Source organism: Tupaia chinensis, unplaced genomic scaffold (genome assembly GCF_000334495.1).
Source record: "Tupaia chinensis unplaced genomic scaffold, TupChi_1.0 Scaffold143651_1, whole genome shotgun sequence".
Lineage (NCBI taxonomy): Eukaryota > Metazoa > Chordata > Mammalia > Scandentia > Tupaiidae > Tupaia > Tupaia belangeri.
Window position 1 is genome coordinate 1,122,822 of NW_006203500.1, and position 24,162 is coordinate 1,146,983.

General features: G+C 51.0%; 1 protein-coding gene across 5 annotated transcripts in view; it reads right to left on the reverse strand.

The window, feature by feature from the left end:
* Window positions 1-24,162, reverse strand: part of TBC1D22A (TBC1 domain family member 22A) — a 386,589-nt gene that overhangs the window by 144,580 nt on the left and 217,847 nt on the right. For 4 of the 5 annotated variants that reach the window (XM_006164615.3, XM_027766747.1, XM_027766748.1 and 1 more), the window contains one exon: window positions 8,960-9,035. The exons of the other annotated variant lie outside the window; for it this stretch is intronic. In XM_006164615.3, the coding sequence (XP_006164677.1) occupies window positions 8,960-9,035 (76 nt within the window). The remainder of the gene's footprint in view (window positions 1-8,959; window positions 9,036-24,162) is intronic. 5 annotated transcript variants of the gene reach the window in all.

The window sequence follows — 24,162 nt, forward strand, 5'->3', positions numbered from 1 at the left end:
CCCTAAAAAAAAAACCCCCCCAAAAAAAAAAAAAAAAAAAAAAACACAGGAAAGGGAAACTGAACAAGTGCATAAGGCCCAACGCCCAAAGGGAGGTCGTTCTCCAGCAATGCGTCCTGCCACAGAAACAATGGCCACCCCCTCCTCGGGCTCCCTGGCTCGCACAGGTACCTCGGGCTGGCAGAGGAGCCCGCCCCAGGGGCCCAGGCCGGGCAGGGCTCTCACCCAGGCCCAACAGCGCTAGGCCGAGCCCTTCGGATCGAACTTCCCAACATCACCCCACCGTGACCCATCGGCCATGCGTCTGAGGACGGCGGTGGGGACGTGGTAAGGGGTGCTGACGCTGAAGGAGGACTGGACGTGCCACCCTGCACACTGCACGCCTGTAACTCTCTCGACCTTCCATGCAGTAGGCATGGGGACATGTGGAATGTTGCTCACTAACCCACTCTCCTACGTGGACGTGAGGCACGAATGCTCCAGCCCACGCCACAATGAACTCTCTTCCCCTTCCTGCACCCACTCACTGTTTCTCATTTAAAATACACACATACACACACACACACACGATGCTCTTTTGCATAGAAAAAATTTCATGACTTTTCTGGCTGTGTGTTTGTGTGTGTGTGTGTGTATACATAAAAAGATGTCATGATTTTTCTGGCTCTGTGTGTGTGTGTGTGTGTGTGTGTGCAAAAAAAGACGTCATGACTTTTCCTGCTGTATGTGTGTGTGCGCATAAAAAGACATGACTTTTCCAGCTGTGAGTGTGTGTGTGTGTGCATACAAAGACATCATGACTTTTCTGGCTGTGTGCGTGTACATAAAAGATGTCATGACTTTTCCAGCTCTGTGTGTGTGTGTGTGTGTGTGTGTGTGTGTGCATAAAAAGCCATGACGTTTCCAGCTGTGTGTGTGTGTGTGTGCATAAAAAGACGTCATGACTTTTCCGGCTGTGTGTGTGTGTGTGTCTGTGTGTGCATAAAAAGATGTCATGACATGACTTTTCTGGCTCTGTGTGTATATGTGCAAAAAAAGACGTCATGACTTTTCCGGCTGTGTGTGTTTGTGTGTGTGTGTGTGTGCATAAAAAGATATCGTGACTTTTCCAGCTGTGTGTGTGTGTGTGTGTGTGTGTGTGTGTGTGCACATAAAAAGACCTAGGCAGCCTAATCCAACAGGGGCCATGTACTTACAAGAGCGACATCAGATGAGAGGCCCCTCCTCCCTATACCCCACTCCCCACGAGCGAGAGGGAGGGAGGTCGGTGTGCAAGGACTTCCAACGACCTGAGGGAAAGCCCTGGCCAGGCTGAACCAACTGGGGCCCGGCTCCTGGCATTGCTGCCTCCAGCACAGTGAAAAGACACCTGCATCGCTTCCGTCACTCAGTTTGGCCTGTGGTGTCTCCCATGGCCACTCGGCCACAGTAGCCTCGGCAGACATGGACGCACTTATCTTTTGGGCAGGAAACCCCACCGAGACACCTCTGCCTCGCTCCGTGCCACGCAGCCTGCCCGCCGTTCGGTGAAACAGTTGCCTTTGCATTTTCAGACAACCACCATGTCGCCTCACCATGCAGGGCAGGCAGAGTGCCAGGCCACACGTTCTGTGCCTGCTCCGTGCCAGACGAGCAGGGGCTGGCTGTGGCACACCACCAACCACTGCGGAAGTGCTCAATGGTGGTCCAACCACCAGGGATATCGCAACAAAACACCGGGAACCCAGGAACTTTGGGACAAGGTGACAGTAACAGCTTCCTGGGAAGCAAACAGCACCTGGATGGCTCTGGCCTAAGGAAGAAGCCGCCTGCAGACCCACCCCAGGGTGGGCACGGGGCGTCATCAGACCCGGTGCGTGGCACAGGCCCTCCCAGCTGCCATCGCCCACCGCCTTGGCAAACCCTTTGAAGGCTGCGGTCCTGGCTGACAGTGGACCCACACATCAGCTGCCCTCCCTCCAGCCCAGCAGCCAGCCCACCGCCTGTGGTGCCCCCAGATACAGGTAGCTGCTGAGCACAAACGGACAAAGACTCGCCCCAGGAAGAGCCCAGGTGAGCATGCGTCTCAGGGGAAGGGAAGGACAGGGACCACGCCCCAGGCCCGGGTTCAACACAGCCTGAGGCTGCTGGAGTGTGAAGAGGCAGGGAGGGTCCTGGAGGCTACCACGCCGAGAGCCTGGGAGGGCGACTGGTTGGAGCAGAAACCAGCAGCCGTGTGGGGGTCGGGACACAGGGAAGGGGGCACAAAACTGACTGAGTGCCTGAAAGGCGGGGTCGAGGGCATCATCGCGGGCAACATGGGTGGGCAGCGTGGGCAGGCAGCATGGGCGGGCAGCGTGGGTGGGCAGCCGTGGGCGGGCAGCCACAGCCGTGCTCGCAGACTGGAGTGACACAGAGCCCAGGGTCCAAAGGCCACCATCATGATCATTACAAAGAAGTGGCCTCGCCCAGGGTGGGCTATCTCTGCTCAACTGGGAATGCGTTCACCAGAGTGGCCAAGGGGTCTAGGCCAGCCCTTCCAAGAATGGTGCTTGGGGAGATGAAACGGGCCAGAAATGGGTCAGACCTAAGGAGGAATAGCTTCACTCAAAGCCCATCGCTGGCTGACCAGACTCACCACGAGGCTCGGGCTACGAAAAGTCAAATGACCTCAAGGTACGTCTTGCTCAACTGAAACCTATGGCCACAACCAAGAATGCTCCCTGGAGGAGACAGACTGCCACGTGGAGTGTGTGTGGAGGGAGGGCATGTGAAAGTGTCAACACTGCACGGGGATGAAAGCCCCCCTGCCTCCACCACAGCTGCCACACTGGCGAGACAGACCGTGCCTGAGGTCACCACCCAACAAAATGATGGAATGCCAGCGAGGACTGACTGCAACACATGAATGCCCATGGTCAGTCCACGTGGGCGTCCTAATGTGACGAGGCGCCAAGCTCCCGGGTGATGTACACGCGACATCCTATCGGTCAGCTGCAACGCTAATGTCATCGTGTTAGTAAACCACTGAACAATCAGTGTAAATGGAGTTTATGTAAATAAAAAATCCTTTAATATGTAGGAAACAGATTGACAGTTAATACAAATATTGAGAATATTAGCTAGCTAAGAATCAACATCACGTCCTCTTTGAGCTTACAAATGCTTACACAATTTAAATAATCAACGGACAAGATATTACAGGTGAGATGACATTTTAACTCTACTCTTTGTAGAGTTGTCTGATAGGTACCCTCCTCTAACACAAAACAAAATAAACTCAGATTTATATTTAATTTTTAGTTGTTGAATTCCACATGGCCATGAGCCTTGTTTGGAGGGTTCTTAAGAAAAATCATTCTTCCTGAACAGAAATTCCAAAATGTCAGGAACCAGCAGTTAGCACAATGGCTATGTTACTGGACTCCCATGTAGTCCACTGCGGTTTGAGTCCCGGACCGGTGGCTTAAACTCACGCCAGGCACGTGTGCATGCATGCCCTAGATCCTGAGAGGAGAATGGAGGAGAAGGGATTGCGGCGTGGTCATCCCCCTGGGGGTGACTTCTCACTTTCTGTCTCTCTGTCTGTCTCTGTGTTTCTGGCGAGTGTAAGCACCCTATAGCAAAAACCTCTCAAAAAATAATAATAATCCACGACCTCAATATCTCCCTAGTGAAACATTTCCAAAGATCTTATACAGAATTAAATTGTGGCTAACATTCCAGATCTACCCTGTGAAGTCTTGTCTCAGTTAGTGACTGTGGAGGTTGTGAGCACCAGGGCACCGGCAGAAGAGCACAGCCGCCCCAACGGCATGTGGGCTCCACCTGCAGCAGCAGCCACAGGCCTCAGAGTGTCCAACACTGGGGCACCGAGGGCACTGGGTCACTTTCTGCTGGAACAGTGCATCCCCACACTGTCTCCCTCTGCCACAGGAAACAGCCAAGAATATTCCTGAGGGCAGCAGTTCCCCAGCCTGACCCAGTGAGGGCAGCACAGAGCAGCTGGGCCCCTGGACCCGCAGAGTGTAGGCGAAGAAGACAGCAACGTGTTCTGAAGCCGTTAGCGGTGTCGGCCGGTGCACACGCCCACCGAGGGAGGGTGGCCTCCAGGACAGATGGGGGCACAGACCTCTGAATAGCTGCTTCTGCACACGGCCCTTCCCAGAAACAGCCTGACCATCAGGCCAGGGATGGGGATTCAAGAGCCTGCCCCCGGCTGCAGGGAGGACTGAAGGAGGACCCTAATGACTAGCATTCATTCTGCTATTCCCCAAGGCCCCTTCCCCCCCCCCCGAAAAAAAACTGTATTATTTGATAGCAGATAGAAAAGAAGTGCCAGGGAGGTCCCGATTAGCGGTAGCACCACCGAGGTCTCAGCACCGCCTTCTCGCCACCCTGGGCTTCATGGAAGCAGCTGTCTCTGGCGTGCGTTAGGAAGCAGCACCCCCCACCCCCACCCCGTTTCCCAGCTCCCAGACACAGCCCCTTCCTTCTAACCTCCCAACAGCAGCCACAGTGCCCAGCCGGGTGGGCCAGCCTGCTGGAGGTGACTGGCTGTACCAGGAACTCGTGTGCACAGAAGCTGCCACTCTGACTGGCAGGAAAGAGGGCCCCTACCCTGCGAGGCCCTCCCTGAGCTGCTGCGCTGCACCAGGGCAAGGGGCCCTGAGAATGGCTTTCTGCTAAGGCTGTCGCCACCTGCTTCTGGAAGTCCTAGATCCTTCGCGATCACACAGTAACCCGAGGATGCCCTACCAGACTCAGTCGTGTTCTCGGGATGGAATTCTGTCTTTCAGTGGTGGTTTTTTCTGGTCCTGTTCCTCACTCCTACTTCCAGACTTCGGGCAATGGACTCCCCACAGGCTGGCCCTGAGTGTTCATTTCCCTACGTAGAGGGGATTCATTTGAAGTCCACAGTAATTGCTAACTCCTGCTACAAGGAGAGCTTACATGTGGTTTCATCTGCTTTCCTTCTTGATTTATATAGTTTCTTGGAGGCAGTGGGAAACAGTCCCATTTATATGGAATCCTGGAATTTAGTATTCTTCTTGAAATATTTAAATGGTTATAGACTCTAGGCTGGCAGTTAGCCTTCCAGCAATTAAAGATAGCCTCTCAACCTCTGATGAAAAGTCAAATCAACTGCAATTCTGAGAAAATTTTCTTTCTTCTCTGTGTTAAAAAACTTCTCTGTGTTTACTTTAATTAAATTTACTGTAATGTGTTTAAATATAGTTTCCTCTTTGTTAATTCTCCTCAGGATTCACTGCCCTCTTGAAACTGTGAACTGGTGTAGTCCATCATCTTAGGTAGATAAGTCATTATCTCTTCTCATTCCTATGCACTTTTATTCCTCTCCTTCTACAACTCCAAAAAGAAACTCATTGGGCTTTCTAGCCATACCCTCTTGCTTTCTGTATTTTCAGTATTCTTAATGCTCCATGTCTTACTATGGCTATTTTCTTCCAAACATCTTCCAGATCACTAATTTTCTCTTTAGCTGTGTTAAGTCTATCCATTAAACTCTTTGTTTTGGTTATTATAATTTTTAATTCCAGGAGCCCTGGTCATTGTTTGGTCATTTTTCAAATTTCTTGTGAAAAGCTATTCTCTGCAGAGAAGTTTCTCTTTTTTTTTTTTTTTTTTCATCTGTAGAATAATAGTTAATGGTTTCTGTCTAAGAATTAAAAAGCTCAATATTTGTGAGCCTGTTCCTGTTATCAGTTTATTCCTACTGAAGGAGTCTTACATGTGTGATAATTTTTGACTATGTGAAGTTCACTTTATTTGAGAAAGAAAATACTTACAGGAACAATTCGAGTTCTAGTAACTTCTTCCAGGAAAGATTTTATTTCTCACAAGCATTTTTAAGAACTCCAGGACAGAATCACTACACAAGGTTCAAACAACCCTTGCCCTCTCCAGTAACTTGAAGGTAGATTGTAAGACTATGAAGGCTATAGCACCTCCACTATACGCTGATGTGTCATTTCTATGGGCCTCAGGAAGCACATGGGAAGTTCTCCAAACCCCATCGTGAATAAGAATAGGCTAGAGTTTGACCCATTCACTCAATGAGACTGCCAAGACTACTCTGGGATTATTTCATCTGGATCAGGAAACGCCCTCAGGACAACAGTGGCTTTAGTGTGAGGCTTTGCTCCCTAGGTCCTAGTGTTCAGGTCCAGGAAGTCTTTGTCTTCTTGACAGTAGCTCAGTTCTTTTAAGAAAGTTCTCTAAAGTTCTTTTCTTTTTCTTTTTTTTTTCTTTTTTTTTTTTTTTTGTTGTTGTTGTTATTGTTTTGTGCTATTTGCTGAACTAAAAAAAAAAAAAAAAATCTTACCCGGCTTTTTAATAGTCTTTGTTTGGAAAGTCAAAAAAAACCTGCCACTACTAGAAGTTCCTTCTACCTGCACCTTGTTCTTAATGCCAACTGGCTCAAGTCGCCAATTCTCCTTCTGTGAGAATTCTACAACTTAAGCTCCAAAGACTACAGGCAAAGATTCCCCTGGGGTTTCTCAGCAGCTAGCTCATCCCTCTTGAGATGAATCATTCCTCCCCAGCCTGTGTTCACTCTCAAAACTGCTGCCCGGCCCCTTTCCCATGCAGCTTCCATCGCCGACACAACCTCTCTCTTCATTCACGGCATCTTTGTGTCTATAAAGAGACTCTTACAAAGACCTATAGGTGCCAGAGAGGGATTACAACTCTACTCAAAAGAGCAAACAATATTAACATGTCTCTTCGGAATTCCTAAATTCCTGAACTACTCCTTACTACTAGAAAATAAAGTGACACTGTCTCTCTTTTGACCTTCCCTCCCACCACCTTATCATGCTTCTTTTGTTCTCTTCTGCCTTCTGGGCCCATATTCTTGTAACACAAACATGGAAACTCTAACACACATTCAACTGGACTTCGCTGAGCTATTAGGTCCTTTTCTAAGGACTAATACCATCTAAGCCATGGCTACAAAACTTCACCCTCCTAATCAGTAAGTCTATGACACTTCACCAAAGTGTCTAAGTTTTCTGAATAAATGCTCTTCTTCCCTAAAATGCAGAAATGAGGCACTGGCTTTTTTTTTTTTTTTAAAGCCGTTTTTTTCTTCCTAGTATATAACCTGCCAATAATACAACCCTTATAGTCCCTGCAAAAATTCAAAGCCTACAAATTCTTCTTCGAAGAGGTATGTGAGTGATGAAATGGCAGAGGGGAGCCTCGGGTCACTGAGGCCTGAAGATGCTTCTCCCAGGAGGTGCGGAGGGATGCCGCACCCACCAAGCAAAGTGCCTAACTCTAGAGTCTGTATGCTTCTGCTTCGAAAGCCTGGGTTTCTGTATCTTGAGGCAATCACAGAAATTCTTTAAAGTTTCATTAGAAGAAGAGGAACAAACAGGTTATGCAGTTTAACCTATTACACCAAAAAAATCTTCTCTGCTGTGTAGAACTGATCCTTTTAAAGAAAAAATTGCAGGATGAAAACACCCTACTTAAAAGCTGCACTGAAAATAAAGATATGATTTACTAAGACTTGCTGGGGCCCTCTGGTTGTTGTTGCTGCTCTTTTAAACAATCACCCAGCAAATCTGCAACGTGCTTCTTTCTAAAGCACAGTACCAGAGGAAATCGATTCAAGTACTTCCCAAACTACAGCCCTGGAACAAATGAGCACTAACCACAACTTTCTAAGCTGCTCCAAGAAGTAGAAAATATGCCTTCTGAGGGACACGCGAGGAAAGGAAGAGTCCGCTAAGAAAGTGTAATTCATATCTACTGCAAATCATATTTCAAAGGCTGGATGAGACTGGGGAGCACTTGTGAACCTGCCGGCAGGAAAAAAACCACCATCTCGGAACAGCTCACTGAGAGATGTCCAACAGCTGGATGTAACTGCACTCAGAGAAGCAAAACCAGTGTTCAAATGGAGTAAAACACTGAGTTAGATACAATGTTACTGGGAGAGCTACACTTTATAATGCGGAGGTTAAGTAGTAACCATTAGACGGCAGGGTTGAAAATCAGACCCCATCAAGGAGCGAAACAGAGTTTGTAGTATGAACGACTCCGTTTTCCAGCGTCACTCAGGAGCTCCACAAACTCAGTGTCTCCAAGGGAAGGCTGCGGCCCCAGCTCCCAGTGCTACAGGAACAACGAGGAGGGAGGCTAAGTAACCTCTCATACTGGAAGGCAGGACACTGGAAGGCTCCCTGCCATGTCTAAGTTTCAGACGAAGCACAACTGCTCTGCAAAGTCTGTGAAATAAGTCCCCAAGCTCGCAGGGAACTCTGTGGAAGAGCATGTCCCTGTTCCATGCCTCCTCACTGAGGCCCGGAGCCACAGTACAGGCCTGCTCCCACCTGGCATCACTGTGCGGATGCTCTGCTCATTAATCTAGCAAGCCGTCAGAGAATATGCCTGGAACAAGCAAGCATTACCCCTCGACTTCCATTTAATTAAACTCTGCTATTGCACTACGAAAGCCAGCACATCATGGGGGAGTTATTTTAAGGGGGAAGGTAGAAGTATTTCAAAGCCCCCACTTAAACATGAAAGCATAATCTAAAATTGCCTGAGCACACACTATAATTTTTCCATAATACTAAAGATGTTACTTCTAGACTTCGTAATTAATTGGATTCCACAGAGAAATTATTCTAGCATCCTTGATAGCAAAATGATACACAAAGGCAGGGAGCAGGGTGCCAAAGGACAGCCACAAACAGCCACTCTGTTCCAGATTACAGCAGTCACGGGGCTTAGTAAGGAGCGAGCGCTGCGTCTGCGGCACACGCACTGCGAGCTACGAAGCAGTGCACTGGATCCTGGCGCCGCCTCGACTAGAGGAGCGGCGCGCCCGCAGCGGCCTCAGGAGGATGTGCAGGAGGGTCCTGAGCACCGGGGTGCCCGGCTGAGTGAGGACAGCCGGCCATGTGCGCGTTGGAGCCAACTCCCTGGGCCTCTCCCCCTTACTTACCATCGATCCGGCTCACCAGCTCCTCCAACATTCTCACTTTCATTTGAATCCCAGGTTGGGCAAAGGTGTAGTTGTCCTAAGGGAGAAACGACAGTGCACATCACAGGCACGAACACGAGAACGCATCGTCCAAAGCAGCGGGGGCTGGGCTCCGTGAGCGGCTTTATAACAATGAATTCAGATGAACCATTTGATTTTGAGGAACAAACAAGGGACAGATGCTGTACGGCACGCCCATGTGTGTCACCATCCAGTCCCACGCTAGAGGGAGAGGCCGCGGCCCGACCTCAGGGGGCAGCACCACGTCCCCATCTCAGGAGGAGCCACGTATCCTACGTGTAAACACAACGAGGTATTTACGTTTCACCAAACAACTGCTGTCCCTACGTGGTGCTCAGGCAGTGGAAGCATCGCTGTGCCAACGCCTGGCCGGGACCTGCACAGCGGCACTCTGCACCCCCAGGGGAGACGGGGGGCGGCAACAGTGCCATGTGCTGCAGCGTGAGCACCGAGTGACCACCCAGGTGCCAACAACGCCGTCAGTGCACGGGGGAGAAAATGGGCACGAGACCTCATGCCCAGAGACAGAATTGTGAGCTCTGCCTGGCTCAGAAACCAAGACGGGAAACCTGCGCTGTGTCGAGGCAGGGCAGACCACGTCAGACAGACCTGCAGGGGCCAAGCTCTGGCCTTGGCAGGTAACCTCACCTCGCTGGGCTTCAGTTTCACCCTCTACAAAATGAGAATAACACCGCCTTCTAGAACGGTTCTGCTGTTTCAAAGAAATATGTAAGTGGGGTGCAGGAGAGGGTTCCAGGTACAATGGCGGGGTCGCACCAAGAGCACACTCAGCAGAGGACCCAGCCAGGAAGGGCTGTCACACCCCACTGCATCCCACAGAGGGACACATCAAAGGAGCTCTGACCCGAAGACAAGGGCATTCCCACGGAGACTGCCGTGAGAGCCTTGGCCAGTGTTCAGGGACCAGCTCCGAGAGGTTTCGGCTGGCGTCCCGCAGTAATGACTGAGCAGACACTCAATGAGGAACGTGAGAGTGGAATGACACCCCTGGAGACATCCACGTCCCCATCCCTGAAACCTTACACAGCACAGGGGAGATGCGGCTGCAGCCAGAACTCAGGCGGCTGACCAGCCACGACAGGGATGGTCCTGGATCACCTGGATGACCCAGTGTGCTCACACCGTCCTTCTAGGGGCAGGGGCAAAAGATCCAGTGTCCAAGCGAGGCCAGGTGAGGCCCACAGCTGCTGGCTCCAAAGGCAGAGGAAGGGGCCACGCCCCCTAAGCGGGAATGGCCACAGACACTGGAAAAGGAAGGGAAGGAACTCTTCCCAGAACCTTGACATGGACGCAGCCTGATACTGTGATGTCAGCAGGTCTCTGACCTCCAGAGTGAGAGATCGTAGGTGTGGTGGTCCTGAGCCCTACCCCTGCAGTAATTTGGAACAGCCACAGTTAAAAACTAACACAGGAGGGTTACAAGGTGTGCTTTGGGGCCAGCAGGTGGCATGATGGTAAGCACTAGACTCACAAATGGCCAATCACAGTACAAGTCCTGGGCCCGTGTGTGCCTAAAATCCCAAGAGGACAGTGGAGAAGGGACTGTGGTGTGGCCATCGCCCCTGGGGGGTGACTTCTCATTCTCCCTCTCACTGTCCCTGTCTCTCTCTAGCAGGTGCAAGCACCCTATGGTGACAACTGTTTAAAAAAAATTTTTTTAAAGGAGAGAGCTGGGAGTCCCTGAACAACTACTGGTTTCCTGTGTGGTCAGGCCCGGCACTGAACCCTCCAGGGAGCAGACTGGGCACAGGCCGCTGCAGCCCCAGGCAACTTAGACCTGGCTGTGGGGCAGGGTCACGAGGCAGGAGCGGGCCTGCTGCACTGTACTTGAGCATGGGGGGGTGGGGGTGGCAGGGCCATGGGGGGACATGGCAGGGGCAGGAGTGCTGCAGCACACTTGAGTGTGAGGGAGGGGCAGGCCATGTGGCGGGGGCAGGCCTAGTGGGCCGTGGGAGAGCAGCTGCCACCTTCCACTGCAGGCAGAGCCAGGAGACCAGTGGAGGGACCCAAGCAGGTCTTCCAGGGCTGGAGGCCTGGGAGCAGGAAGCACAGAGAAGACACTGCTCTGGGGGCCACGGGGACCACAGATATCCTTGTGCTCTGAGGGGAGTCTCCCAGAATCCACAGAATCCAGGAGGAAGGGCCATGGAGCACATGGCAGAGGCACCTGCTCTCAGCAGGCCGGAGATGTGGGCAGAATCACAGAGCCTGCTCGGGTCCAGGAGGGCGCTCCAGGCAACGGCCTTCAGGCCAGCAGCAGGTCCCACGGCCGAAGAGCCCCAGGTGGAAAGCACACAGGCAGCAGTCCCGGCATGCTCCTCTCCCTGACACACACACACACACACACGCACGTACACGCACACGCACAAGCACGCGCTTCCTCAAGAGAGCAGGCTCCCAGGCCACTCTGCACAGAACTGAAAATGCCTACAAGGCACAGAAGCTTCTCCTGTCCCCAAACGGGAAATGACAGACAAACCCGTCCTCTTGCTAGGCCATGTCCCCCAGCGCTTTCCAACTGACAGGCTTCGGAGTCCAAACTGTCACATCTCTGCGAGGGCAACGTCAAGAAGAGGTCCGACTGCAACTTTAGTGAGAATGAGGCCAAAGCCCTCCGCTGCCCAGGGCAGCACGAGGAGGGGCCCTCAGACAGGAGCGCCCTGGGTGACTGGCCCTGGGGCCTGGGAGGATGTCTTCTCTGCACTTAGTGAGCTGGCTCCATGCCAGCCCTGTGGGCCCTCCTAAAACTGAGCTCTCCAGACTGAGGGCTGTCAGGCTGCACGTCAGGGCCAGGACTGCCAGGCCCCGCGCTCTGCAGCTGAGGCAGAGCAGCAGCCCCAGGCAGGACGACTTGTGAAAACCTGCATAGCTGTACGCTCACAAGGGTGAGGCTTGGCTCTCGGCTCAGGCAACTCTGACCGCCATCGCTGACCTGCCCTTGCCAAGGCTACCTGTAAGACTCAGTCTCTCCCACCTCAGACGGGGCATGGGCTGGTGTTGGCAGTCGGGCACATGGTGCTGTTGGATATGCAGGGCTGTCGCTCGGCCTCGTGGAGGAAGCCGTGAGGCTGGACGGTGCCGCTGGAGACCGAGGGAAGAGAAACAGAGTGGAGAGGCTGTGCAGCCCTGGCACAGAGGCCACTCCACCGGCGTCCTCTCTGTGCATTTCAGAGCCACAGGGGCCACCCGAACACCCAGCGAGGCCCTGCAGTTGTCCAAGGAGGACACCAGGAGCAGGGGTCTCACTGGGGGCCAGTCAGGGTCCTACAGGCTGTGGACTCGCTGACCTGGACCGAAGAGCTACGTGAAAAACAGGCTAGGGAGGTGCAAGGCAACAACTCCAGACCCAGGGTCTGCTTCCATGTCGAGAGAGTCTGGTACTTCCTTTATCCACAGTGACACCTGTCACCGTAGGCAACATCTGCTGACCTGGGGGAAATAACGCCCATGGGCTCAGCACCCTCTCCCTCAGGGTGGGCTGCACAGGACAGGGCCACCTGGTCCAGACGAGGCTCGTGGGGCCGGGCCGGGCGAGCCTGAGTCTGTGTCACCCCAGCACCGCGCTCTCCCTCAGACGAGATTCCAGTGTCTCACTGAGCAGAACGTAGGGGCTGTTCTTTGGCCCCCATCTACTATTACTCTGTTTTATTTCTCAATTTGTCAAAACCTCGGTAGGGAAGATGGGTTCCCAGAAATACTGTAATGAAAAAAGAGTAGCACCGGAGAGCCTACATAAAAAAGAAAGGAGGACGACAGTGTTGTGAAAACCTCCGACATGGCCCGGAGGCCTGGCTACGGGCTCCAGCACCCAGGACTGGATCGGCCCGGATGCAGGGCCCACCCAGGCTGGGTCACAGGGGGGCAGTCTAGGCCCCGGTCTCAGCCCGGACTTGCAGAGTGAAGGCAGGTGCAGAAGGCCCTGCTTAGGGATGAAGAAGTCTTCCAAAGGCACTCGAGGGGGACATGGCCACGGCTGAGTGGTCTAGAGCCAGAGGGCTGGAGAGACGGCAGCGGGAGGAGAGAGGTTCTGTGGCCCTGGAAGACCTCCTCCAAAGGCCTTCGCAACTCAGGCCCTCCCAGGAGCCTGCTGCCACCTGGGAGTGCCTCCGGCAGGGCGTGGATTCTGCCCCCAGCCCGATAGCCCCTCACATACACAAGGGCATACACCAGGTGCGAGGGGACCACACCCCGACCCACCAGAGCTCCCCCAGGGCCACGCAATACAGGAGAGGGCAGCGGGCAGCGACTGGAGCAGCCTGAGCTCTCCCAGACACGCCAGCGTGCTGCAAAGGCTGCTCGGGGGAACCGGCACGCCCTCCACTGCACCCTTCCCTCACGTCCTTAGGAAGATGCAGCTCGCGGTGCACGCAACGGGTTAGAGAGAGGGAAAGGCGGTCTGGGAACACCGGGGCCTTCCATGCCACGTGAGAGCGGGAAAGCGGCACACGGAGCACCGGACAGCAGGCTGGGCTTGGCCGGTGCTGCCTTCCCGAGGCCACAGCACACCCCGCAGGAGCAAGCAACGCTGCTCCCCGCAAGAAAGCAGAGTTGTTTTCTCAGGGACGCTGTATTTTATTATTTTTATTTTCTTTTTTTTTGGAGAGGTTTTTGATATAGGGCACATACACTCACCAGAAAGACAGAGAGAGGCTGAGAGACAGAAAGTGAGAAATCACCCCCAGGGAGGATGGCCATGCTGCAATCCCTTCTCCTCCATTCTCCTCTTGGGATCTTGGGCACGTACACACATGTACTCGGCGTGAGTTTAAGCCACCGGGTCCAGGCCTGGAACCACCGTCGACTACATGGGAGTCCAGCAACATAGCCATTACGCTAACTGCTGGTCCCATGAGGGACGTTTTAGAGAAGAGTTGAAATGTAAGTTCCTCTTGGCTGCACAGGAAGGGCCCACCGCAGCTGCCTCCAGCCTCCAGCCCTGGAGAGCTTAGAGTCTGCCTGCCCAACAGGGAGCCCAGGGAGCCTGCACCCCACAGCCTGCACCCTGTCCCACCAGAGCTCCCCTAGAGCCCGTACCCTGTCCCACCAGAGAGCCCCAGAGCCCACACCTCATGCCACCAGAGCTCCCCCAGGGCCCATACCCCACCCCAGCAGAGCTCCCCCAAAGCCCGCACCCTGTCCCACCAGAGAGCCCCAGAGCCCATACCCTGTGCCACCAGAGCTCCCACAGGGCCCACACCCCATCCCACCAGAGCACCCCAGAGCCCGCACCCCATCCTACCAGAACTCCCCCAGGGCCTGCAACCCTGTGATGACCAAAGTTCCCCCAGGGCTTGCACCAATTCCCACCACAGTTCCCCCAGAGACCACACCCCTGTCCCAACCAAAGCTCCCAAGAGCCCACACCCCCTTCGCGACCAATCTTACTCCAACAAACTTTTTTTTTTGAGAGGTTTTTGCTGTAGGGCGCGTGCGCTTACCAGAAAGACAGAGAGAGACAGAGCGATAGAAAGCAAGAAATCACCCCCAAAGGGAGGATGGCCACATGGCAATCCCTTCTCCTCCATTCTCCTCTCGGGATCTTAGACACACACGCACACACACTCGGCGTGACACTCACTCGGCCTACGTCTTAAGCCACCAGGTCCGGGACGCGAACCACGGTCGACTACGTGGGAGTCCAGCAACATAGCCATTACGCCAACTGCTGGTCCCACTCCAACAAACTTTCTTTCCTATCCTGAAATCAAATTTCCTTTCTCACTCAAGCTCTCACCTGCCTCTAGAACAACCCAAAGTCCTCTGGCAAACAACAGCCTGAGAGACTTCCGTCTCCTCCAACTCTTACATCCCCACTGCGGACGTGCCCTCAGGGACAGCTGGTCCCACCTGGCTGCAGTGCCCATGCAGATCCTGACCACGCTGGGCTGCGAAGGCTCCTGCTGCACTGCTCAGCCCTGTCCTCCACGAGGACAGACACCTAGTTAACACGGTGAGTGCTTGGCTCCACACAACACAGAGGCAGGCCAGCACAAGCGCACTTCCTCTGTGCCAGAAACCGGGCCCTGGCACCACTGGTCGCCAACACGAAGCCCTGAGACTCCTGTCCTCAAAGGGCCATCAAGGTCGGCCCTCAGCCAGAACCCGGGCACCTGGGTTTCTGGACGGTTCCCACCACTCCCTAACTAAGAGGAGTCTGGATGCTCACGCCTGGCTCCCTCTGGACCTCAGCCTGTGTCTTTCCCTGCAAGGAATCCAGCCACGACGATGCTGAGTCTGAGTCACCACCCAGGGGTGTGTCCTGGAGTCTGCAGGCACAAGGGGGACAGGTAGACAGGGCCTTCCGATCACAGAGCTAGGCCCAAGGCCACCCGACGCTCAACAGATCACGCGAGAACATGCGCAGAGCCATGGTCAGGACAGTCCCATACTGCAGCAAGGATGGTGGCCTATCTGGAGGCCACTTCGAAGACGTGAGGCCTAGCTAAGAGCCAAAGGCAGGCACACAGTGGGCCTGCAGAAGGAAGGGAGCACCGCGGGGCAGGGCCCTGCTGGCACATGCAGGACGGGGCCGGGGAAGGCCGGGAAGACCTTTCGAGTCTGGAAGGTCAGGCAGGGTGTTGGCGATGAGGCCAACGCCCAGCCGTCAACGTTAACGGAAAGGAAAGGGGGCGCTGCCACGGCACCGGTGTGCATTCTGAAAGAGGGCTCTGGCAGCAAGGTGCATAAATAAGAATGGGACGAAGAGGTGCAGGAGCGCCGTGACGAGGCACTGCTGTCGCAGACAAGAGATGATGGTGAGAGCGCCCCACGGAAGACGCCGTCGTCCCGGCTGTCCACACGCTCCGCTGACCTGTGCTGGCTGGCTCTCCGAACCGGAACATAGGGCTTCTCATCTATTCCTATTAGCCTGTTCATCTGACTGGGTCTCGGCTGGCAACCGGGCAGCTGAGCTCATTCTGAACCTCGCTCGTGTCATCGATCACATTAGCTGTCCCTCCACGCCTGGAAGCACTGGTTACACCTCTCCCTTTGCGTCACGGTCGCCAAGGAGAGGACAGGCTCCGTGCGTGCCTCTCGGAGGCTGCTCTCAGATCAGAAAGCTGCAGTGTTCAACTCCCCACTCTCCCTCCTGCTAGCTTAATTTCTCTGCTCTCCTGGTCCCTCATCTGTAAAATTGAGAGAGAAATGGCCCCTCACAAGGACAAAGGGGGTGTCAAAAGCACCTATGACCACGTCTACAGAAACTGAAGCCAGTCTCCAGGTCCCCAGCTTCCACGGCTGGTATCAGTCATGAGACGGCTGAGACTGAAGGCCCCCCAGCCATGACGGAGTGGCCAGAGCCTCCTAGCCAACTGCTGCCCTCCTGGAGAGGGCAACGCAGCTTCCAGAGGCAGGCTAGGCAGCAGCATGGCGCGAGGAACAGTACGTGAAGGCTGAACAGGGTAGATACGCTGTGAGGGGCCGGGCCACCACTAAGCAGAGGGTAGGAGAGAAGAGACCATCACTACGACAATGCAAAAATAAAGCGAAAGAGGCCAGTGTGAAAAAGCTAATGGCGGTGTCACTGGACTCCCATGTAGTCAACTGCGGTTTGAGTCCTGGACCCGGTGGCTTGAACTCACACCAGGCGCATATGCATGCATGCCCAAGATCCCAGGAGGAGAATGGAGGAGAAGGGATTGTGGCGTGGCCATCTCCCCACAGGGGGATTTCTCGCCTTCTGTCTCTGTTTCTGTCTGTCTTTCTGGAGAGCACACGCACCCTGTAGCAAAAACCGCCCCAAAAAGAAAAAAAAAAAAAAAGCTACAGGATCTAGGATTCCAACCCAGTGACGTGAGGACAAGACAAAACGACAGAGACAGAGGGCAGATGGAGCGCGGGATTTCCAGGCCGGGACACTTCCCTCCTGATACAGTGTGGGTGCACACGTCACCCATCTCGGTCCACACCCACGGGACACAGAGTAAACTCTAATGGAAGCCACAGGCTTCAGTGCACAGAATGCTGTTTCAACTGGAGCAAATAACCAAAATACAGAAATAGAGTGGGACGTTAACAATGGGAGAGGTTGGGTTTCAAGGGACGATGGTAGAGAGTAGACTGCAATTCTCTAACCTTCTCCTAGATTTTTCTGAAAACCTAAAAGTACTCTGAAAAACCAAGTCCATTAATTTCACAAAAGAGGCTCAATTCATCCAAAAGAAGGTAAGGGAAAAGTGGAAATGAAGAAGATAAGCCACAGAAATAAACAGCAGCCCTCAGCCCCACCTGTATGAATAATTGCTCTGGGTTCATTACGGGAATTTGTATGGACTAAATACACACTGAAAGGAAAAGAAAGCCAACACCAAGTTTCAGCTAGCTGCAAGAAAGGCACCGTGCTTTATTTTTAATTTATCAGAGGGCACATAACCTTGACAGAGAGAGAGGGGGAGAACGGGAGAGGGAGAAAGCACCGCCCCCCGTGAGGCATGGTCACATCATAATCCCTTGTCTCAATTCTCCATCCTGTCAAAATTTCAAACTGCACAGTAGGTCTTGGGACCGGTAGTTAGCGTAATGGCTATGTCGTGGGACTCCCATGTAGTCGACCGCGGTTCGAGTCCTGGACCCGGTGACTTAAACTCACGCCAGGCGCATGTGCGTGTGTGCCCAAGATCCCGAAAGGAGAATGGAGAAGGGATTGTGGCATAGCCATCCCCCCTGGGGGGTGATTTCTCGCTTTCTATCTCTCTATCTCTCTCTGTCTGTCTGGCAAGCGTACGCGCCCTATAGCAAAAACCGCTAAAAAAGAACAAAACAAAACAAAAAACAAAACAAAACAAAAAAAAACAACTGCACAGTAGGTCTTGTGGAATCCACTCTCTGAACCAGTAGGCCCTGGGGTCTGCCGAAGAAACACACTTTAAATAAGAAGTTACACATAGATTAAAAGCAAACGGATGGGCAAGGAGCACCAGGAAAGCATGAGTACAAGAAAGCTGGAATGGGGAACCAGCAGTTAGCGTAATGGCTATGTCGCTGGACTCCCACGTAGTCGACCGTGGTTCGTGTCCCGGACCCGGTGGCTTAAAACTCACGCCGGGCGCGTGTGCGTGCGTGCCCAAGATCCCGAGAGGAGAATGGAGGAGAAGGGATTGCGGCGTGACCATCCCCCCTGGGGGGTGATTTCTCGCTTTCTGTCTCTATGTCTGTCTCTGTCTGTCTGGCGAGCGCACGCACCCTACAGTGAAAAATCTCTCCAAAAAAAAAAAGAAAGCTGGAATGCAGACAAAACAGACCTTGAGACAGAGGCTAGCCAGAAAAGGAGCGGAATACTTTATAACAATAAATAGTAAACAAAATCATCAAGAAAACAACAGGGCCAGCCAGGTGGCCTGGGAGTTAAAGTGGCTGAATTCCACATGGCCAACTGCACAGTTCAAGTCCAGACCCAGTAGCTTGAAAAACATGCCAGGCACATGCACGTGTGTGCCCAAAATCCTGAGAGGAGAGTGGAAGAGAATGGACTATGGCGTGGCCCTCCCCCCAGAAGGGCGTTTTCTCACTGTGTCTCTCTCTGGCAAGCACATGCACCCCGAGACAAATTAAAGGGAAGGAAAGGAAAGGATAAAGTCCCGCATATATAAGTTCCTAATAACTGAGACTGAAATTTGTGATGCAAATCTGACAAAACTAAAAGAAGAAAGAGAGAAATCAACAATTATACTTAGAAATTGTGAAAGTTGTCACTCGGTAACTTACAAGAAAAGTAGACAGAGAACCAATGAGTAGAGACTGGAACAAAGCTATCAAGCAACCGGACCTAAGAGACACTGACAGAAACTTCACCAACAAAGCAGAACAGTCTTTTCAACCACACCTGACACATTTCCAAGACAGACCACAGGACAGACCTCAGAACAAGCCTCAATCAATTTAACTACCAATACAAGGAACCAATGACATCATTACAGTTCTTATAAACATGGGGAAAAAGGGAATACTGCAAACAGCATTATGTCGAGAAATTAGATAATCTGTTCAAAATGGTTAACATTTTTAAATTAAAAATTTTAAAAACACCAAACTGACAAAAGAAGAAATAGAAAATCAAGACAGAAATAGAATTTATATCTTCTCACAAAGAAAATTTCAAGCCAAGGACCAGCAGTTAGCGTAATGGCTATGTCGCTGGACTCCCACGTAGTCAACCGTGGTTCGATTCCCGGACCCGGTGGCTTAAATTCACGCCGGCGTGTGTGCGTGCGTGCCCAAGATCCAGAGAGGAGAATGGAAGAGAAGGGATTGCGGCGTGGCCATCCCCCCTGGGGGGTGATTTCTCGCTTTCTGTCTCTCTGTCTCTCTCTGTCTGTCTGGCAAGCGCATGCACCCTATAGCGGGAAAAAAAAAAAAAACCTCTCCAAAACAAAAGAAAATTTGCAGGGCATGTCCTCCTGAGCCTGCCACGCCAAACATCATCAAAGGAAGAAACAATACTGAGCTCATGCAGACTCTGTTCGAAATTACAGGAACTCTGTATGAGGCCACCATTTCCCTAATACCACAACAGAAGTCACTAGATGAAAACTAAAGGTCCATGTTCCTCATGCAGAGATGTGAAAACTGTCAAAAACATATCACCAAAGATAATACAGGAGACTATAGAAATGTTATATTTTTTATAACAAAAATGATAAAATGGACTTTATCCCAGAACAAAGTGGGGTCTATCTCGGAGGTGTAGATTGAACTAACACTCAAAAAATAGTAATATCCTTCACTACACTAACAGAAGAAATAAGTCATGTGATCATCTCAATAAAGACCAAGTAACTGGCAAAATAATAATTTGTAATTTTCAAAGTCTCAGCAAACTATGATTTGTCTTCCCGCCCTTTTCTTCTTCCAAGTCTTAAGAACTCTAACTTATGAAACCAGCATATGGCATAATGCTTACATTGCTAGACTCCCACGTGGTCGATGGTGGTTCAAGTCCCAGACTCTAAGACTTAAAATTCACTCCCAGCACATGTGCGTGCATGCCCAAGATGCTGCGAGGAGAATGGAGAAGGGACTGCAGTGTGGCCATCTCCCTGGGGAGTGATTTCTCACTTTGTTTCTTTGTCTCTTTGGTGAGCACATGTGCCCCGTAGCAAAAATATCTCTTTAAAAAAAAAATGATTTCAAACTCTTTCCTCTTTCATTACAAACCAAATACTTCTCAGACATAAACTCTGGTCAAAATAAACCGGGTGCTTGTTAAAAATACAGAATCCTTGTCTGTGGAATGCCTATTATCAGCAACCACCCTAATAAATAGCATCTACAAAAAGTCACCATTAACATCATGCTTAATTGTGGGTGTCTGAACTCTTTTCCCTCGATTTTTCTTTTTTAGAGAGAGATTTATTTTTATAATAGGGCACATGTGCTCGCCACAGAGACAGAGAGACAGAAAGAGAGAAATCAATCCCCACGGGGGATGGCCGTGCCACAATCCCTTCTCCTCCATGTTCCTCTCAGGATTTTGGGAGGACACGCATGCACATGTGCCCAGCCTAAGTTTTAAGCCACCATGTCAAGGATTCCAATCGCTGTTGACTGTGGGAGTCCAGCAACATAACCATTACACCATCTGCTGGTCCCTGAACTCTCCTATTAATACCTTCCAGGAGGAGACAAAACCACTCTCATCACATCTACGCTACATGGTACTTGAGGTCCTAGACACACAATAACACAGAAAAAGTAAATAGCAGCCATGCGGACCATAAAGAAAGAAATGGGACTCTATTTGCAGTGACACCAATGTGGGCACAGAAAATCCTACATCATCTACAAAACAGTCCGAGAACTCACAAGTGAGTTTAGCAAGATTACCAGAGACAAGGCATAGCACATTACATCGCCCCAGAGTAGCCGCCACAATGCCTTCAATCCCACGTGTTCTTTCACAAGTAACACATTTCCCCTGCAGCAAGCGGTGGGGCCTGACTCCCTCTCTTTAAATCTGGGTGGGCTTGTGACTGCTTCAAACAAGAGTACAGGGGCACACCTCCCCGGCACAGAGTAAGCACAGTGCATGACTTGTGAGGCTCAGTCATGAGAAATAAATAAATCCTGACCCATAGAATCAATGAGAAGAAAAATTAAAAATAAAAAAAAATGGGTTATTTAAGTCAGGAAGTTTGAGAGTAATTTGTTATACAGCAATAATAGCTGGAAAATTATGTCAGTTTACAAAAACCAATTGCATTAGTATATACCAGCAATAAAAGAAAATTCATTTACCAACAAAGTCATGTATACCATTTAAAGTAGCACCAAAAAGAAAATCACCAAAATATTTATAAATAAGCTTAATAAAATACAAGCAAGATCCATACACTGAAAGTTATAAATTGTTTATGAGAATAAACTTTAAAATGCTTAAATAAATTGAGAAATATGCCATGCTCACAGATTAGAAGGTTCAATATCATTAATATCGTCAATTTGAGAAAAATTGACAAACAGGTTAAATATAGTCCTATTCAAAGCCGCATCAGGCTCTCTTGGTAGGAAATGCAAGGCTAAGAATACACTTGACATAAAATACAAAGACCAAAAATACTCAAGACGATTTTATAAAGAACAAAACTAGTGAGTTACCCTATTGGCATAAAGACCCAGTGGTACACTGATGGGACACAACAGATTGTCCAGGGAAAAAAGAAACATATTAACATAATCGACTTTCAGCAAAGGCAACAAGCAACATAACAAAACAAACCCATTTCCACAGTGAAACTGCATCTACCGGGCGACTACAGAGAAAACCAGGAGCCCAGCACCTTCATCCCACCTTAAATCAGGCTACGCTATAGACCTGAAAGTAAAGTGATAAAGCTTCTAGAAGAAAAACACAGGAGAATATCTTGGGTACAGGAACCACTTCCACAAAAGAAATGATAAATCAGGTTTCATCACAATTAAAATCTTCTGCTCGGAAGAAGATACTGTCAAAAGAATGAACTGGTAAGCCACAGACTAGGGGACAAAATTCTCAAAATATGTATCTTTACAAAGAATTGCTTTATGGTAGAAATGAAGAATCCAAGAAGATGCAGTGTCGGCGAGACTGCACTAACAGGGAACAGCCGGATGGCAGCCGCTGCTGGACGTGCAGGTGGGACATTTGCTCTGGGGTGACCTGGCTCTTTCCTGTGCTCTGACTCAGGTCCACGCCTGGTACTGACCAAGAGAACGAGAGCCTGTGCCCACGGAAGGCCCACGTATGGATGTTCGCAGAAACGCCCTCCCAAACACCCAGCCGCCAGGAACAGCCTTGGCTCCTCAACGGGAGGATGGTAAACACGCTGTACAGTCACACAACAGAGAGCTACTTGGTAATTAAAAGAGATGGACTATTCACTCAGACAACCACATTGATTTTTATGTTTTTCAATGCCATTGTAAATTGAATTTTTTTTAATTTTCATGTTTAAGTTGCTTGCTGTTCGATGACTCATTCTTAATGAATCTTCTGTTGCAGTCCAGGAATGAACTCTTTGTCTAACAACCTTTCTTTATTTTTTTAGGTTTATTTATGTCGTCCTGAGAGACAGAGAAAGGAAGACACCTCCAACAGAGGTGCTTTGGACAGCCAGGAACTCGGGCACGCGCGCCCACACCAGAGTGTAAAGGAAGACCTTGGGATGCGGCCCTGGTCCTCCCTGTGGCTTCGGGTCTACAGAACGCTGTCCCTGCACACCATGGGGCTGCAGCGAGCCAGTAACTTCATCACTGGCCCTCCCACGCCAGAGCACGATTTGGCTGCTGTCAGAGACAGGTGTGTATCTACCCCACCTGCAGGACTGGGTGCTTCATACAGTCATCCTTCCCTCCCGGGGGCCGCCCTCCACTCAAGGATCTATGCACTTCCCAGGAAAAGACCCCTCCTGATGGCCACAGTGAACCACAAGTCAGAGCTGAATGGGCTGCCTGCTCTTGGCTGCCTTCCCAGGCCAGACCAATGCCTCTGTGCTTCTGCTCTTTCCTTTCAGCTGGGCTGGCCGGTAGCCCCAGACAGGCTGCACCAGGTTCTCGTGGTCAACTCTCATTCCTGAGTTTCCAGGTTTGGAGAACACACTGCCAGGACCACTACCTTCCCGGGGTGTGCAGCGTGGGCTCCGACTGCCTTCTCTGCCTTTCTCTGACACTGTCTTCAACTAACTCACAGCAGCTCCCCTGAAAAGTGCTCCCACCCCCCAAGACAAAGTCTACTCCGGCCCCAGCTACGGGCCTGTGTCCTGGCGTTTTGTCCCCACATTTCTGGCCTTCTCACTGACAAGTCCCAAGATCATGGAGTCACTTTCCCCGCCATTCCAATCACTTCTATACCACCACCTAGTTCTTCGAATTGAATAATTCCTCCCCAAGGAAAGGAAATGTAAATGACTAATTATAAAAGGCAATGGTTCTTTTCTACTCAAAGAAGCTGTCCTGTTAAGTAATGAATCTAAGAGTAATAGTATGACTTCGGGGTAGGCAAATATGGAAGCCGTAATTCAAGAAGTAATAGCTAACCGACAGCCTTGGCCTTAGTGGTTAGTGAGATGAGAGGGCTGGCAAAGGCACAAGGACAATCCCCTAAAAGCCTGTGGGAGCCTCATACGGCCTAGAACTGCTAAGTGGACGCCAGCTTTAAAGCCCCAGGAGAGGCAGGTGGGGCTGAAAACACAGCGTCACATCAGCAGACCCACCGCCCAGCGCGGCTCAAAGCCAGTCATCAGCAGGCTCTGCCGCCAGCATCCTGTGTCAAAGTAATCCTTTTAAAGAAATAGAACGGGCCCAGAGACCCTTTCAAATGACCTAGGAGACGGGGACTGTTTTCCTACCGTGGCTAAGACATCGGCACCGATCGCATGTGGAGGAGTGGGGCCTGGGGAGAAACATCTGAAGGAGGGATATGAAGACAGCATTGTTGAGACAGGGAGATAGTGTTGATATATTTTGATCAACTCAACCGGGGAGAAATGTTCACATATTGAAATGATCACCTTGTAAGCTAAATAATGTGATTGAATGTATTAAAAAATGTAAATAAAAAAATAAAAAATAATTTTAAAAAAGCTAAAAAAAAAAAAAAAAAAAAAAAAGGGGCCGGGTTTTTAAAAAAAAAAAAAAAAACCCGCCAC